The following is an 18,808-nucleotide window of genomic DNA, read 5'->3' as shown; positions in this document are numbered from 1 at the left end:
ATGGATGGACATACAACTAGAAAACATGATAAGACCTTAGATTATATTAGATAATAAAATAATATAGTTTACTTTAGGTAGGGTGTATTTGGGACATTAATATTTTCTCTCTACTCAACCAGTTCCCGTATTTAATTTCTGAAACCAATTAGAGTTTATAGTGATAAAAATACTAGGCGGGGAACTAGAAAACATGATAAGATCTTAGATTATATCAGATAATAAAATAATATAGTTTATTTTAGGTAGGGTGTATCTGAGACATTAATATTTTCTCTCTACTAACTGTATTTAATTTTTGAGATCAATTAGAGTTTATAGTGACTATTATTCTATATTTTTACTAATAAAATATAAGAATTTTTTATTTACTCATATATTTATTATATAGACACATTAGATATGATTTTGATGATGGATATTTTTGCCACGACATCATGACAAGAATAACACATGGTCGTGCATGGACAAAGTTTAACAAATATATGTCCTCAAAGGCTGGTGAATAGCACAGGTGGAATGGAGAGCTGCAGGAGACTAACACCCGGGAATGCATGTGGCTGTTGAAGCTATGATGTGGTTTGAGCAATCCATGCATCCCTTGCCACATTATGGCAACATGGAGTCTAATCCTCCAAACAGACTAGGACACATGCCATGAAATCAGAAATAAGAAGTTAATGCTTCATGTTTTTTTTTATATTGATGAATATTAAGTTAAATAAAACAACAGTTTGATTACCTAAACATTAATTTCAGAATTCATAAAAGCTCAATAGAAGTAGGAAGGGAGATGATCAGAACAACAAAACCAACTTGAACGAAACAAGGCTAAGATCAAATGAAGGCCCAGAAGAGATCAAACGTAGAGTAGCCTGACAAGTTACTGCAAAATGATCAAGACCTCGCTTGATGCATGTCTATTATCTACACAGCATATATTAGGTCATCTATAAGATCTATCTCCCTCCAATTCCTGGTCCCTTTGTAGGATACTGGCCAGGCTGTGGTCCCTTGGCATTTAGTGATTTAGTACTAGCTGGAGAGAGACCTCGTGTACAGTAGCCATGTCAAGGCCGAGACCAATTCAGATTCCTTATTCCTATAATCTTATCATTAATCAGAAGCTGCAAATATGCTCCTTAGAATAAAGAAGTTGTAGGTACAGCATATGCCATCGTCTCATGTGTTTGGGCCACATTGTGCTGTAATGCATCCCCTACAATTGTGCCCTACAGAGAAACAGGAGTGATGGAGACATGGATAGATATATACTAAACCGAGTTTCATCTTTGATGCAAAGGTCATGCTGCTGATTTTCAAGTTCTTTGAAAAAATAGCATTTGCCACCAATATTTATGTTTCTGAAGATTTTGGTTAAAAATTCTGTTTTCTGAGGGTTTTTCAAGTCCCAACCAGTTTCTTATTTTAAGCATAGAAAAGGGCATTTTCCTGCTTTGCAATTTGCAATCCAGCAAACTTGAGGGAGAACATAACCATTGAATTTTTTCATGCTGATAAACACAATCAAGTCCAATTTCCTTTTAGTGACTAGTAATTAGCCTGCTGATTGTCTCTTTCTGGATTAGCAATTTTTATTCTTTCTGAGTTCTATTTTGAGCTCGTGAGATTCTGTGCCCGATATCTCACCTGGCAGATTGTTTCTTTCTCATGCAAGGGTAACAGCTCCTCATTACACTGCATGTGGCTCTCCAACTCATTGATTGGGACAGACCTTCTTGGTGAATAAGGGGGCCTCTCTCTAGTGGGTCATGAGAAGGAATCGGCTATATGATGATGCTATCTGTTTTCTGATGTTTTCCCATTGACCTTTTTCATAATCCCACCCGCTTTTGTTTTATCTCATCCTGGAGCAGAAAATCTCACCGTCAAACAAGATTCATGGGACAATATCCATACATCAAGTATATCTGTATATTCAAAATCCCCCCTTCTCTTGAGATAATTTTTGTTATCACGAACAGGTATCAAAAATGCAGAAGACGCAGGATGAGTAATATAATTAGTACCTGCGCTTTGGAACACAAGCTGCAACCGCAGCTATACCTGCACAGCCTCAGCCTTTGTTTAGTTTGGATTTCTTTTCCAAATATCTCAAGTGGACCACCATCATTTCAAATTAAGTTAATCAACTTTCAGGAATAAAATTACTGCGCTTTCTTTAACATTCCACCGACTGTCATGGGAATTAGAGAAACTAAACAAGGAGTTGGTTTGGTTGGGGACAATTGGTTAGCAATAAAAGCATCAACAAAGAGAATATAATATCTCTTGTTTTGTTATCTTTTTGAAGCATCAAGAACACTGTTGTTCAGCACCAATATTCACAAAACAACCCCCTGATCTCAGAATTAAGTATCAGTAATCAGCATTACCATTAGGAAAATGAGGGCTTCACCGCATCAGTTTGTTTTTCATGTCTTGCTGAGTTAGACTCGAACCTTGGACACCTGCTGACATACATTTTATGTCATTATCATCTTGCAGTTGCCGTAGCCCAGCCACACGCCAACGAAAGCATCGAAACCTTTTCATTTACCCTGCCAAATGGGGCCAGGGCAGGGCTCATAAATCGTCATAATAATCGACCACAGTAATATGTACTCTTATGGGTCCCAAATATTAGCTGTGGATCACAAATGTTCCATTCAAGTGTGCTCCTGCTGTGGCCTACCAAGTCTTCCAATAGACGCGCCTAATTAAAGGACAAGAATGTGTTCGGCTTTGTTTGATCATAATTTCAATCCATGACCTCATTTTCAAAGTTTCTGAGATGAGAACAGCCGAAGGCTCCCTTTTTTTTATATATATGTTATTTTGCATTTCTAAATATTTGGATATAAGTCCCTCTAAAAACTTTTTTAATTAATGCAAAGCTATAATTTATAGGTTTTTTAAAATTATAACAGTAAAAGCTGCTTACACACAGGAAGACCCTACCAGAAAAGCAGGCAAAACAAAAGAAAAGAAAAGAAACATTATTACTTTCATGATTACCATGTGTATGGGAGGGTTTGCAATTGGAGCTAGCCCTTTTCCCCTTTTCCTTCATTTGACTTTGGATTGCATAAATTATAACCGATCTATAGCAGCAGCATCCAATATTACACTTCACATCAAGTATTTTAACTTAGAAATAACAATTAACAAATAAAGATTCAGACATCACTTTTGGCTTTATTTACAGCAGATATATTGTTTTTTTTTTATCTGCTCTTTTTTCATTTTTAGGCATTAGTTTTCAAAGAGAACATGGTGACCCCATCCTGGGTCATCCCTCTAACCTCTCCTCCAGCAACTAGTAGGTGAGTGTTTGAGAATCATGGAAAAGAAGGCATGGTAAAGCATGTACTGCGATGCATTTTCTGCAGCTTCCTACCTCTCCTCCAGCAACTAGTAGGTGAGTGCTCATGAATCAAGTTTGAAGTAATCATCCCGTCGTCAATTGATTAGCTTTCAACAACCTTCTTGCGCATTAGCTGTAAAAATGTACTAATAACCAACTACCATTGCCTGATACTGTTAGCTTTCATCATGACAGAATTATTAGTGAAATCCATTCAAAATGAACAGTAAGAATCTTAAACCGTCAGGCTCTGGAGTTTTCAAAAACAGGAGGATGAACTGGGATTGGGATTGGGATCGGGAGAGTTTTCAAAAACAGGAGGATGAACTGGGATTGGGATCGGGCAGAAAAAATATCCAAGCTATCTTTGTATATTGAAGAGGTCGACGTGGGTCATGGCAAGCAAGAACAAGAAAAGGATTCACAAAAATAACATCTAAGCATTCAAGAAAAGTATGCAGTTCGCCTTTTGCTGCTCAGGCAGAATTCATCAAATGCAAAGAAAAATCTATTGAAAAAAACATTAAAAAACAATAAAATCTAAATGTAAATTAATAAGTTTACTGTTTAAATATAGGATCAAAATCTAATATCATCTCTTTATACATCTGAACTATAATTATTTTTAACCATAAAAAGAAAAATAAAATAAAACTAAAGAGATACAAAAATGAAAAACTCCTCCCCAAACCTCCACCTTCATCACTTGTGTATACATCCAATCTCCATCACCACATTAAACCACGAACTACAAAAAAAATTGAAAGAAAAATCATGATTCAAGAGCATAGAACCAGATTTTTTTAACGATCCATAATCTATTCTTCTCTCTTTTTTCTTCTTTCCCATTTTTCAATGTACTGGAAAAGACCACCACCCTATTCAGTCCATAGCGTTAGGACCAGAACATGCCTTCAACTCAGGGCTCCAGATCCATTGCACCAAGAACTTTCTACCTCTTCTGCCATTCATATTAAAAGTCTTACCTTGCCTATCCCTCATAACCTGCCCTAGATACCCACCACCACCACCTGTCCCATACAACCCTTCACACAAGTCCCCTATCTCAGTTGGTGCTGTTGGATCCTCCCCAGCATACCAAGCATTCACTAAAGGATTTGAAGACAATTCTGCAAGCTCATGGCCTATAACACTAATCATCCCATCCACGCCCACATCCCCATTAGGTGACTTCAAGGCTCCTGGCCCCCCTCCACCCATGTAACCAGGAACTGCAAAAGGGTAAGCGCATACTTCGGGACATTGTTTGCCTGAGTTACCAACCCAAGCATAAGGCAGTGTGTAGCCAACCATTGATGGAAATGTAAAATAATGAAATCCACACACCGCCCTACAAAAGTCTTGCATAGTCACATCTTGTGATGTCAATATAAGGTAGATCCCATTCTTGTGATCTACAGGGAAAGGTGCAGACTTTACTGCTGAAGCTATCACTTGTTGGATTGTAAGTCTTGTTAAGCCAGTCCCATGTGAATAAGCACTATCGGTATATTCACCAGCTATGAGTATTGAGCGTGAGACATTAGCTCCAGTTTGATCTGTGTACAAAGACACGGTGCGCCACCACTCAGAGACGGAGGGCTTGGCGGCAACAGTGGTGGGGGAGATGGAGTTGAGGAAGTCTTTGATGAGAAGTTTTTGAGAATTAGCCCAACGGCCATACCAGATAAGGTAGATGTTTATCGGAGTTGAAGAGAGAACTGGACCCATATGGTAACGAAGATGGACTAAATCTGATGATCCCTCAAATTTTTTAGAGGAGGAGAGGGTTCTTGGCGGAAGTTTTGGGTTTATAGTGTCTGGTTTTGTGTTGAAGGTTTGAACTTGCGGAGTGGTTCTAGTAGAAGCAAGGACATGGTGAATAAATAATAATGATATGAAGGCATAAAAGAATGATAAAGAGAAATGGGATTGCTGTGACATTTTGAGTGGTGGGGGGGGAGGTGAGGAGGGATGGAGGAGGGTTAGTGGGTTTATAAAGAGGGGTGAGGTGGGGAGAAATGGAGAGTAGGAGGGAAATGGGTTGGAGACAGCTGCAACGTGTGGGCACACTTTGAGACTTGAAAGTTGAAAAGAGTGTCTCTATCTGGTGTGTGCTAATTTGCGTTTGTTGTTTGTGGAAAACTGGGAATCAACTTTAGTGAAAGTTAAAGGGGACTGTAATAAACGATGCTCTCTCTTCTCTTTTCTTGGTTTTGTTTGAATGACCGACTGGGAATCATCTTTCGGTTTTTCTTGATCAGTCCTAACCTGCTCTGCTACTACTTTGTTTGAACTTTATTATTTGAATTCGATCGAAGGAGTACTGAATTATTGCCGGTAGTAGAGTACAGGGAGTAAATTTGATGTTAAACAGGGAGTATTTATGGCTATTGAGCAGGCCAGAGACATTACCGAATTATTGGTTCAGAAAAACAAATGCTCCTTCTATGGTCAAATTGCTGCTGCAATCTCAATCTGCCTGCCAACATGAACTGTATGTAGCTCACTGTTGCTTTCAAGAAAAATCTTCAATTTCTAGACATCGTTGCTTTGGAAAAACAAATTAAAGTTGCTGAGGTCTGTCGCTTCTTTGAAGTTCACCGTCAATACACTCTTCAATGCTGGGGATAAACTTAGTTACCACCTGTCAGGACAGAAACGTGTCTGGTTTGAGAGGCACTGTCTTTTAAAGTGAATTTCTGTTTCAATCGCCCTTGTTTTGAACTATTTCTTTTCTGCTGGCAACTACCGGTGTCTTTGCACCATTCTTCTTCTAGCCTTCGGTGTCTTATTTTTCAGCATTCAGTGTCTGGACTGAGTTTATTATTATTCAGCTATAATAGATACTCGATATTCCATTTCTCCTAGTGGTTACATACGGTCTCACAAACATGTATAAAAACACTCACGAGGGTTAAGGTGGGGAATTGACTGTTAAGCTTGCAAGATGCCAACCAAGCGTATGCTGTGGTACTGGTGGCAGGCATCTTCTTAAGATATTTTTCTCGGAGCAGGAGTGAGCTGGTAGTGCTGTTCTCTCACATCATAGGCAATCACTCCTTGAATTCGAGGATAAATGTTTTGCGCCAACGAATATGGAGTTATTGACTTTGGAGTGCTAATTGAGCAGCTGCAGCAGCCGCCAAAGAGACTACAGTGTGCATTGGCTCAGCCTCTGCCACCCAACAAGTCAAATAACAGCAGAGAAATGGTTGCCTTTCTTTTATACGATCACATCAAACAAGTAAAAGCTCAGCCGACGACACTGATGTAGTTGATTGATAACTTTTCTCTGGGACGATAACACCATGTATTTCGGTGAAATCGATCCAATCATGCAAGGGTTTAGACTTGGGCAGGCCTACACCCGAAAGGTGGGACCAGGGCATTTTTCTCCCCGGTTGACCACGGCACAGTTTTGTAACGTGTAGGCTGAAATTGTTTTTGTTTGGATGGGAGAGTGTTAATTTGTTTTTGAATGAAGAAATAACGAAAAGGAGTCTTGGTTGCAGAGATATCGTCTCACAGAAAGCTTCCGATCATCTCTCCAGAGCCTTGCAGGTAATGCTCTATAAACAGTGTGTGGCATTCTGATTGCATACATTATTGAAGGAGAAGAAGATGACTGGTGTGAGTTGTCTTTGTTTTGTCCACTTGTGATCCTATCACGCCAAAATTAGTGTCCTTTTTTTCTTTTTCTCTTTTCTTTGCCAGGATCTTTAAGTGTATTATTATTGCAATCAACAGAGTTCGCTCGGTGTTCCGTATGATTTGATAGTTTTTTTTCTTTTTAATATATCAAGTTTATGTAAACACCATCATTTCTCAGTCCGAAAGGTGGGACCAGGGCATTTTTCTCCCCGGTTGACCACGGCACAGTTTTGTAACGTGTAGGCTGAAATTGTTTTTTTAATTAACATGGGTCTCCGGTCACTTTGTGCACGTCACGATTAATCCCACGTGTCCTGAAATTAACGACCATATAAGTCTCTAATGATTATTTATCCATAAAAATATAATTTGATTAAAAAAAATATAATTTGATTAAAAAATTATAATGATATCTTCTTTAATATTAAAACAACAATATATTTAATTAATTTGAATCAATTCGGTCTAACATATTAAATATATGATCCGAGTTATAAAACAATGATAACTCTTGAAAAGCAATCAAAACAAATTATGAAACATAATCTTCAATTAATAAAACATTGAATTATAAAAATAAAAATAAAAATTAATTAAAAAAAAATAGGAAAGCGACAATGATTAACCTCTCATACTCGTGGTTTAAATCACAAAACTAAAATAATCTTACAAAAAATAATTTAAAATAAATTATAAAATTCAATTCTCAACTAGCCTTTTAAAGGATAATATTAAAAAAAGTTAATTAAAAAAACTTAAAATAACTCAAGTCAATCCGTCAAACCTATAAACCTAGTCATGAAATTGGAATCCTCGTATAAAAAAAAACATGATTTAATCTAGGTTAACCTTTTGAATCTACGACTTTGATCGTGAGATTATGATACGCTTGTATAGAAAAAAATTAAAATAAATTATGAAATTTAATTTTCAATCAATCTTATTAGCCTATAATTTTCAATCAATTTGTTCAACTTTAATTTCAACCACAGTTTTAACCAAACATATATTTTTCCATACTAACCTTAACTAAAAATACCTTTTATAAGATAATTTCTTTCAAACTACAACCACAAAAACTATCATAATACCAAACACGTTGGAGTTGATTTGATATGACTTGGATAACTTTGGGTATTCATAAACAATTTAGATTATCTATAAAAATATAATTTAACTAAAAAAATTCAAATGACGTCCTTTTTTAATGTTAAGACAATACTATATTAAATTAAATTGAATCGACCCGGATTAACATGTCAAATCAATGACCCAAGTTATGAGACAATAATAACCCCTTAGAAAGTAAATCAAAATAAGTTATGAAGCATAATTCTCAATCAATAAAATATTAAATGATAAAATTAAAAATTAAAATCAATTAAAAAAACAAAAAAAAAACGACTCTAATTAACCTATCATACTTGTGATCTAGATCATAAAACTAAAATAATCTCATAGAAAATAAATTAAAATAAATTATAAAATTCAATTTTCAACCAGTCCGATGTTGAGGGATAATATTTTAAAAAATTAATTAAAAAAAAAACTTAAAATGACCCGAGTCAATCCATCAAACTTATGACCCTAGTCATAAGATTGGAATCCTCATATAAAAAATATAAAAAAAGACATGATTTAACTTAGATTAACCTTCTGAATTTATGACTCTGATAACGAGATTTATGATAAACTTATATGAAAAAAATTAAAAAAAAAATATGAAATTTAATTTCCAATCAATCTTGTTAGATCCAGAGTTGAACTATAAAATTTATAAAAAAATTAATTTAAAAATGACATAAAAATAAGTCAAATCAATCTGGATTAGCTCATTAAGCATTATTCTCAAGTTATAAAGTTAGGATATCCTTATAAAAAAGTAAATCAAAATAAATTATAAAATCTAATACCAAATGAAACACAATATTAAATGATAAAATTAAAAAAAAAACAAAAAAAATATGTCGGTTGGGTTAACTCATTAAACCAGCAACCCAAGTCATGAGACAAGGACAATCCAACAAAAATAAAATCCAATGTTGAATGTCTCATGGTCCAAATTATGACACCAATATTATCCCTTAAAAAGAAAACAGAAAAAAAATATGATTTAATCGAAGTCAAGACGACAAAACTCATGAATCTAATTATAAGACTAAATATCCCCATAAAAAAATAATAAATAGATTATAAAGCTTAATTCTCAACCAACTTAATATTAAATAATAAAATTATATATATAATAAAAAATTACTCTGATCAACTCAGGTTAGCCTGTTTAGCACTATTATTGAATCACGAGAATTAAATAATCTAATAAAAAGCAGGTAGAACATAACATGAAATCTAATTTAAAATTAATTTAATATGAAATAATAAAATACCATGTTGAAGAAAAGTATTAGAAGAAAAAAAAAATTTATCGATAGAAAATCAAATGAAAAAAGTATTATTTGCTTTTGATAATAGGTACATTTTTTAGTTTTTTTTTTTTTGTTAATATTATCGGTAAGGTTTTATTTTAAGAAATCATTATGCTGACCAATTAAAAATAGGTTTTATGAAAAAAGTATACAGTAATGGCTAAGTAATGAAGTTTCAGTAAGTGGGATCCCTTGGATGGCAATGGCAAAGAACACGAGAGCGGGGATGGGAATTTAATCCGAAGTTAATAAGTGATGATCTGAACCGACTCGATTAGATAATTTTCTTTATGAAACAATTATTCTATTCGACAAGTAAATAGATATTATTAAAAGAAGAAGAAGAAGTGTATAGTTATGGCTTACACCTATATTCATATCTGATCCTATCACCTGGATTGAATCTAGCAATTTGAAGAAGAGAAAAACAAAGGACGAGAGAGATTTCCTTGGAATCCTGTTTGCTATGTACTCTCTGGTTACACCAGAAAAATGACAGCCATATAATCCATGTTGGAACCTCATCCTACAAACATCCTATCTAACAATCAGACACAATTTCCAGATCGACACAAGGTAGTTTCACAGTGAAGCGATAATAGTAACGCAACGTGTCTACAAAAAAGAATGGGGATAGGAACACGCTTACTGCTATAATTCACACCAGCCATATTCTAAGAAGAACACGCCCTATACCTTGACAGCAAAGATCTCCATGAGGGCGTACCATGTCCCAGAAACAGCAAGAACAAGGCCTAAGGCCACAATCCCTACATCAATACTCCACCCTTTCCAACTCATCTCCTCCCTGAACACGAGCAAGTGAAACAAAGCTGGCAAAACAAATCCCAGCCCGCAGCACACACTACTCCCCACCAAGGACATGAAGTCGGCAAAATTCGGCGCCATTAGAGCCACCAAAGTAACCAACAAAACGGATACCCATCTAAGCCACAAACAATACCTTCCACCCCAAAACCTTCTCTCCAGTATCTCATAAACAGGGTTCATCATCAAAGGAAATGTAAAGAACAGGTTAATACAAAGACCCAATTGAACCAAGAGGCTAATGAGTCCAGGGCCTAAATTAGCAGTGATAACATCCTGAGTATCATTTCCAAAAGCAAAGTAACCCAGCACGCCAAAAGCTCCATATATCACTGAAATAAGCCCCATGCTCAGCCCTAGGATTCTCCCAAACTTTTCCCTCTCTCTCATTTCAGATTCTATTGGCAAAACCATGCCAATCCCTTCAAACGCATAAACAGCCACACCCATCCCATAGAAAAACACAGACAAACCTCCAAATGCTCTAACTTCAGGCCTATTTTCCATCATTATAAAAACATCCTTGACAATCACCACTCCCATGGCAGCAAGATCAACAACATCAGCAAAAATACTCAGAGGAGCCAGATGGGTCAACGTTGCAATAGAATTCAACCCCAACTGAAAAGGAAAACAACCCCACATATACCAACTCTTAGCTGACATTGAAAGGGCCAGAATTTGAGAAGCCAGGCTATTAGGTGATGGCGAATTGAATAGATGAGCCAAAGTATTAGCAATGAATATCAAATAACCAATACAAAATCCCGCTTGTGACAAGACAATCATACCATCAACAACAAACCTCCCAATAGAACCACAAACAGTGAAACCCACATCACCAAAAGAGTTAATCTTTGAGAATCCACCAGAAAAAGACTGAAGCTTTCCACGGGTATTGACTAACAACATCATACAATAATGAGTTAAGCAAGCAACAGAGAAAAGCATAATAAGACTCATTAGCCAACCTGTGCGTTTGAAAGCATAAGGGAGACCAAGAACACCAGCACCGACAATAGCAATGAAGACATTTGCAAAAGTCTTCCATTGAGATGATAAGGGCGTGGACTTGGCTATGAGAGGTGTGTCTTCTCTTGGTGGAATAGTTTTTGCTGATGAGGATGCCTTTTTCCTCCCAGATCCCATGTTTGATTGGTTGATTGTTCGTTTGTTTTGAGGTTTAGTTTGAAGAAGAGCAATAATTAGAAGAGAGATCGGTCGTCGATGATGTTTTTAACAGAATTGGTATTGGCTGGTAATAAAAATAGGGAATTGCTGTTGGAAGCCTAGTTATCACGCCGATCCTTAATCCGACGTTCTATCTATATCAGTCCTGTTACCCAACAGAGTTGAAAAGTCTATCAGCAAAATACTGTGACAAAAAGATTTATGTTTTTGGATTTTAAAAATATTTTAATTTTTTATTTACTTTAAATTAATATATTTTTTTATTTTAAAAATATTTTAATACATTAGTATTGAAAATAATTTTTTAAAAAATAAAAATATTATTTTAATACATTTCTAAATAAAAATACTTTAAAAACAACCACAACTACATTTTAAAATAAATTTTTAATAATTGTAAGAGAATATGAATGCATTTGTAAGAATAAAAAGAAATCTTAACATTTTTTTTAATATAATGCATTTGTAAGAATAAAAAGAAATCTTTTTTTAATACGTAGTCATTAACTTTTTAAATTGATAATTGAGTTATGCAATATTACATTTAGTTATTATTCTAAGTTTTCATTTAATTATTATTCTAATTTGAAAACTTGACTTGAAATTGATGATTATGTTTTGATCATGATCATGAGTTAAGAATATCAATTTAAGTTATTTTAAATCAATTTAAAAAAAAAATGATCAAAATAAAGTTTTTCTAATTATTTTTACTAAAATAATAATTATTTTTTTACTTAGATTTTATTCTGGTTGATCAAATTATGGGTTAACTTAAACTTTGGCTGGGCTAAAAAAAATCAATCTTGCATTTATTTTCTTTTTAAATTTGGACCATCAAGAGTGTAAATGTCTAGTCTCAAAGCAATTTGTCAAGCTGATTTATGTTGTATATTTAGAGTTATTATATTATTATTAATTTAATAGTTAATGCAAATTAAAATAAAAAATAATATTTAATTTTTTTTTTAAAAAATATAAAATTAACAATAATATATATTGATGATATAATAGATTTTTTTCACATTTTATTATTTCTCGTAGACAATCAACTAAATACAATATAAAGATACCGGTTAATATTATACACCACTATAAATTACAATTATATATATTTTTATTTTATTTTATCTTTATTTTTATTACTTCAAAATATTAACCAAATGACAAAAAAAAAACCCCTCTTTAATGACAGAAGAACATGAAGGTATTTATTATAATAAAAATGAGATTTAATTAAATCTCTTTATAATAACTGCTGTTGATATTTTTTTTTCAAATTAATTAATTGAGCTATGTAATTTAAGTTAGCAAGCCAAAATAGGGTAGAAATTAGAATCTTGTCCCGAAGAAGGACCAGGGGGAAGCAGGACGTTAAAACTTCACGTGGAACCAAGCTTTGAACCCAGCCCATTCAACCGAGTCCAAGAAGCCATGCCCTAGTGGCTTTGTGTCAATTCCAAGGTCATTATAGAAACGAACATCAATCTACCCCATTAGCTTGACTTCTCAAGTTATTGCCTTTTCAATGTCAGCTAAGAGGTGGTGCTTATGGGGATGTTACTTGTTTTCCTTTTCAAGAGGGGTTAAATTCCATCGCAACACCGACTCGTTTGGCTTCTTTGAGTATTTTAGCTGGTGTCGTCGGTGTTGCTGCCATGGGAGTGTTGATCCTTGAGAATTTACCAGAGAAAGAAAGATGGAAGCTTTCAATGAGTGTGAACTAACAACAACATGCTATAATTAGTTAAACCAGTAACAGCCGATAAGCCATCCAATGCGTTTAAAAGAATAAGGTAGACCAAGAACACCCCTGCACCGATAATAGCAATGACGGCATTTGCAGAAGGGTTGGATTGAGAGGATAAAGGCCTGGACTTGGCAATGATAATGCCATCTCGAAATCCCTATTTTTTTTTTAAAAAAAAGGAAGCTCAGGTTAGTCTTCGTGATTGACTTATATTTGTTCGCAAGTCGAAACAGACGCTGGCGTTTTAATCAACGTTGGAAAACGTGGCAATGACTTATTGGGTGGTTGATTTGGGTCCACTGGAATATTCGAAAATGGAAATTGCTAGGAGACTATTGCGAGTTAAAAGAAAATCAAACCCTCTTCTTGAGCAACAGAGAGCAGAGAGAATGGTGAAGAATTAATTAATAAAAAAAGAAGAAGAAAAGGGTTGAAATGAGGAGAGTGGGATGCGATTATCGATGCCTTCTGATACCAGCCGCACTCGCATTCTTCTATATCCAGGTAGGCCACTCACCGGCAGTCTTCTTTTCCTCTCTCGCAGATCCAATGAAAACAACTGGAACTTTTGTGTAATTTTCAGATGCGGTTATTTGTTACGCAATCAGAGTACGAGGATCGGCTTGCTGCTGCCGTTGAATCAGAGAATCATTGTACAAGTCAATCACGTTTGCTTATTGATAAGATTAGTATCCAGCAAGGCACTATCGTTTCTCTTCAAGGTGCTGCTGCTCATCTCTCTCTCTCTCTCTCTCGACAATTATTGAATTGAATTGGAGCTATTTATTATTTATGGATTTTATGGAAATAATTTCAGAACAAAATAAACGACAAAGCGAAGAGTGTAGGCAGCTCAAGGCGCTTCTTGAAGATCTTGAAAGTATGTTTTTTATTTCTTACTGAAACTTCTACGCAAGCTCTCTTCATTCACTCTTTCGGTTTCGCTCTTCAGTTTGCTACTAATGGTGCCTGCCAACTTTTATTTTATTTTAGTACATAGAAATTTGGTCTTAGGTTGCAAAATGAGAACCCAGAACACCTTAAGAATATTGTTCCTGTGGAAAAGGGGAAGCGAGAAATTTGAAATATGTGCAAGTTCTTTGTTGTGTGTGGGTATTAAAGAACCAAATTGTTTTGCCGAGTTGAAGGTTAATTTTGATGATGTTTTACCTTCTGTTCTCCTTTCCTTGATATTAGCATTGATTTCTGTCAGTTACTGTCTATCTAGGTTTTCTTTCGGCCAGTTTGCATTTGCTGTTAACGGTTAATTTTTTTCAGTATTAACGGAAACATTATCAGAAACTTAGAATGTTCTTTATGCTAATGTTGCAGGAAAAGGCCTTAAAAAACTGGTTGATAAGGTACAGTTCCTGAACCGTGGATAATTTCTGAGTTTTCCTCTTTTCTTTGTTTTTGTTTTTTCTTCTTACACATGTTTTTTTGCCAGCCTCTTTGTTTTTGCATTTCAAAAACGTTTTTGAAATTTTTTTTTTTTCTTTGTTTCAGATCAATTTTTTTTATGTTTTTATATCATTTTAATGTGTTGATGTAAAAAATAATTTTTTAAAAATAAAATAAAAATAATTTTTATACATTTTTGTGCAAAAAAAAACATTTTAAAAAACAATTATCACCACACTCCCAAACACCCCTGTAGTCATTGCTTCAAATTATAGAAGCTATTTCCACCTCTTCTTGCAGGTACCAGTGGCAGCAGTTGTGATCATGGCATGCAATCGTGCTGATTATCTAGAACGTACAATTGAGTCCGTTTTGAAGTATGTTTTATGTTCATGTAGTTTGTTTTCCACTGCATTGAACTCAATCCTACACACTAGCTGACTGGTTTTCTAAGTTTACAGGTATCAAAGGTCCGTTGCTTCAAAGTATCCGCTTTTTGTATCTCAGGTACTGGTATTAGTTTTTTCCCCCCTCCTTTGTTGAAATGCAAATTAGGTTTGGTTGTGAGCATGGCTTGCGCACCTATTGTCCAATAGATATGTTGCATAAGAAACCATATAGCTATTCCGGTTTTCTTTTAGTAATAATTTTTTTCTCTCCAAATTTTCAGGATGGAACAGACCCAAATGTTAGACGCAAGGCTATGAGTTATGATCAGCTAATGTACATTCAGGTAAACTGTAATCTATGTATTTTTGTGTATGCATGTAAGGTTATCATCTGCTATGATAACCTTGGTGCATGTATAATGTTTTGTAAATTTGTGGTATGTCAAGCCATGCTTTGAGGACTTTTCACATTCCACTTGCAATGCTTGATTTCACTGGCTTCTTTTTTGTTCATTTGTAATGCTTGATTTCATTGGCTTCTTTTTTGTTCATTTGCAGCACTTGGATTCCGAACCAGTACACACAGAAAGGCCTGGGGAATTGATTGCATATTACAAGATTGCAAGTAATGATTGCTTGTGTAATAGCTTTCTTCTGAAAGATACTAACTTATAGATATCTCTTCCATAGGGCATTACAAATGGGCAATGGATCAATTATTTTACAAGCATAATTTCAGCCGAGTAATTATACTTGAAGGTGGACTTCTTTTCTCCCCTCCATATTCACTTGGGTGTGTGTGAGAAATAAAATGCTAAAGTTTTGCTTCTCAAACAGATGATATGGAAATCGCTCCTGATTTTTTTGATTACTTTGAGGCTGCAGCAGCTCTTCTTGACAAGGATAAGTATGCTTTTTTTTTTCCTTTCTAGTTCCTGCACATTAAATTTTAATATAAAAAAGCAGGGGATCTTAGGCTTTTGGCAAGCTAGTTTCATTCTCATTTGGTTTCCAACATTGTAGGTCCATTATGGCCGTTTCCTCATGGAATGACAATGGACAAAAGCAGTTTGTGCATGATCCTTGTAAGTTCATTTCTTATTTACTTCTCGTATACTACCACCTCTCACTCTAAAATGTATCCATGTGATGACCAATTTAACTTTCAGTGAGCTAAAGTAAGAACCTTGCGAACCACCTAGTTTTTTCTGATCTGCTATTTAATGTATTCTGCAGACGAACTTTATCGGTCAGATTTCTTTCCTGGACTTGGGTGGATGCTGACTAAATCAATTTGGGACGAACTATCCCCTAAATGGCCAAAAGCATATCCTTTTTTTTATATTGTATTGAAGTCAGGCTTTTATAGTGTAAGCCGAGGCATTTTACTAACATTTCCTTGACAAAAACCCACTTACTGGGATGATTGGTTGCGATTGAAGGAGAATCATAAAGGTCGACAGTTCATTCGTCCAGAAGTGTGCAGAACATATAACTTTGGCGAGCATGTACGTATGACTATCTATATGCTACTGCACTTGTTAGTTTCTTTTTAGTTGTTTGGATGCATCTCCGCGTCAAGCATACATATTAAGCAAGTGTTGATTAATATAAATGCATCAAGGACTGTTTAGGCAGAAGCTTACAAATCAGTTAATCATTCACTGGAAAACATGGAGGGGATTAAAGTTTATTTACGATGTAAAGGTATTATGTATTCCACATCTTTCCCCTAGTTGAAGTTTCTGCATGTATAATGCATATCGTTAAATTATAATAATGAATTTCACTTTTGCCTCTTCTTCGAAAGGTTGATTGGAAGTCGAGGGATTTAAGCTACCTGATGAAGGTAATGGACTCTTTTAATTCATGTAAAGTGAAGGAGACCTAAAACCTAATTCCAGTCAATAAATTATGTAATGCTGCTGTTCTCAGGACAAGTATACAAAGCATTTTGCCGACGTTGTGAGAAAAGCTAAACCTATCCAAGGAACTGATGCTGTTCTTAAGGTCTCAAATATAGAGGGTGATGTACGTATCCAGTACAAGGACCAACCAGACTTTGAAAGGATTGCACGCCAGCTTGGTATTTTCCAAGAGTGGAAGGTATCTCTGCTCTAACTTGGATAAAGTTGTGCAATATGGAATGAAATGAGAGAATTATTGACTTCATCATATGCTCTTGGGTTATATAATTTGGATTGAGTAGTTCCTGTCATGTCACTTCAGATTTCGGGCACGCCAGCTTGGTATTTTCCAAGAGTGGAAGGTATCTCTGCTCTAACTTGGATAAAGTTGTGCAATATGGAATGAGATGAGAGAATTATTGACTTTATCATATGCTCTTGGGTATATAATTTGGATTGAGTAGTTGCTGTCATGTCACTTCAGATTTCGGGGGACATTTCACTATCCAAATGTTCAATGTTACAGTTAAAAATCCCTTCTCTGAGGGGCACTGTGTCATGGTTATGCATGTCCGCTGTTATTCGATCTAATTTTCTTTATTCATAAGCTGAATTTTTTTCATCATTTTGAAAACAATTGTGTCTCCACTTGATTTTTTCCCTTTTCATTTCTAGGATGGAATACCAAGGACATCATTTAAAGGAGTAGTTGTTTTCAGATACCAAACAACAAGACGTGTATTCCTTGTCGGCCCAGATTCTCTTTGGCAACTTGGGATCAAGGATGCTCGAAACATATGAAATGAGAGATCATGCGCTGTTAGTTCCATAGAGTTTGGTTTTTATCTTGTAGCATCGCTGACGAGGATGAGGAAGGAAGACACCATCAGATACCGAAGTAGAGTAAGTTCTTGTCTATATTTAAATTAACAGAACTCAAAGAAGGAAATGCGTGCATATTTGAGTCGTTAGAGAGGCAGTCAGGCGGAGAGATATGGCTACACAAAGCCAGACACAAGCATAGTTGATCCTGAACGACAGTGGAATCAGCTTCTATTTCAGATAGGGCTTTTCTTGATCCTTTTTGGGGTCATATATACATCTGATCATTATGTGAGATGCCTGATCCTTATGCTCCTCGAGTGGAGTTAGCATGCGTGTCTTGTTATTGGATATAGTTCGGAAGTTCCCATGAATTTTGTAGTATTCATCGACGACGTTGTTCTTACTAATGTTTTTTCTTAACCATTACATGCCAAGTGATCATCGACTTGTGACTGTTTCTTGATGCATGGTAGTATATTTTTTTTTATATATAAAAAAACCCGAGCTTCAGATACAACATGCATTATAGAGTTGGAAATGTAAAGCAACGTATTTTTTGGGGATAAAAGAGAATAAAAACGTGTTTTTGTTGTAGAAAATAAAATGAAGACATAAATTAAATCTTTTTAGAGTATTTTTAATCTGATTTTTTTTTTGTTTTTAAATCATAAATAATAAGAAGATATGCCATATCCTTTTCAAAATAAACATATATATTATGTTATGTTACCAGCATATCCGTCCACACTTTGTAGTGGATTAATAACATTTTTTATTTTAAATGTAAAAAGAAAATTGGAGGGTGATTTTAAAGACCTTGCATCCATACTTTGTAGTGGATTAATAATATTTTTTATTTTAAATGTTAAAAAAAAGGTGATTTTAAATACCTTGAATCTAACTATAGAGTGGATTAATAACATTTTTTATTTTAAATGTTAAAAAAAGGTGATTTTAAACACCTTGAATCTAACTATAGAACTAGATCTGATAATATTTTTATCTAACAATATTTTTTTATTAATAAACAGAAAAGATAACACTTTATAGTGTTGTAATCTTATCTATAG

The 18,808-nt window shown here is 34.8% G+C and overlaps 3 protein-coding genes across 3 annotated transcripts; 1 reads left to right on the top strand and 2 right to left on the bottom strand.

Annotated features, from left to right (window-relative positions):
* Window positions 1–3,892: 3,892 nt before the first annotated feature.
* On the bottom strand, window positions 3,893–5,364 carry LOC105108314 (protein EXORDIUM-like 5). Its single transcript, XM_011002578.1, has one exon. It carries the CDS (start codon window positions 5,309–5,311, stop codon window positions 4,250–4,252), a length of 1,062 nt encoding a protein of 353 aa, XP_011000880.1. The 5' UTR covers window positions 5,312–5,364; the 3' UTR covers window positions 3,893–4,249.
* Window positions 5,365–9,865: 4,501 nt separating this feature from the next.
* On the bottom strand, window positions 9,866–11,634 carry LOC105108313 (proton-coupled amino acid transporter 3-like). The gene has a single exon (XM_011002577.1). The coding sequence runs from the start codon at window positions 11,422–11,424 to the stop codon at window positions 10,138–10,140; it is 1,287 nt and encodes a 428-aa protein (XP_011000879.1). The 5' UTR covers window positions 11,425–11,634; the 3' UTR covers window positions 9,866–10,137.
* A 1,174-nt stretch (window positions 11,635–12,808) lies between these two features.
* Window positions 12,809–18,252, top strand: LOC105108312 (alpha-1,3-mannosyl-glycoprotein 2-beta-N-acetylglucosaminyltransferase-like). The gene is made up of 17 exons (XM_011002576.1): window positions 12,809–13,720; window positions 13,800–13,938; window positions 14,034–14,096; window positions 14,549–14,577; window positions 14,918–14,994; window positions 15,079–15,124; window positions 15,288–15,350; window positions 15,565–15,631; window positions 15,697–15,765; window positions 15,844–15,913; window positions 16,030–16,091; window positions 16,243–16,352; window positions 16,449–16,550; window positions 16,696–16,713; window positions 16,817–16,855; window positions 16,942–17,112; window positions 17,589–18,252. The coding sequence occupies exons 1-17, from the start codon at window positions 13,652–13,654 to the stop codon at window positions 17,712–17,714; spliced, it is 1,320 nt and encodes a 439-aa protein (XP_011000878.1). The 5' UTR covers window positions 12,809–13,651; the 3' UTR covers window positions 17,715–18,252.
* Window positions 18,253–18,808: the final 556 nt, after the last annotated feature.

Source organism: Populus euphratica, unplaced genomic scaffold (assembly GCF_000495115.2).
Source record: "Populus euphratica unplaced genomic scaffold, PopEup_1.0 scaffold190.1, whole genome shotgun sequence".
In the NCBI taxonomy this organism is placed as follows: domain Eukaryota; kingdom Viridiplantae; phylum Streptophyta; class Magnoliopsida; order Malpighiales; family Salicaceae; genus Populus; species Populus euphratica.
The sequence above is the reverse complement of the archived record's forward strand: the minus strand, read 5'-3'. Positions and strand labels throughout refer to the sequence as shown.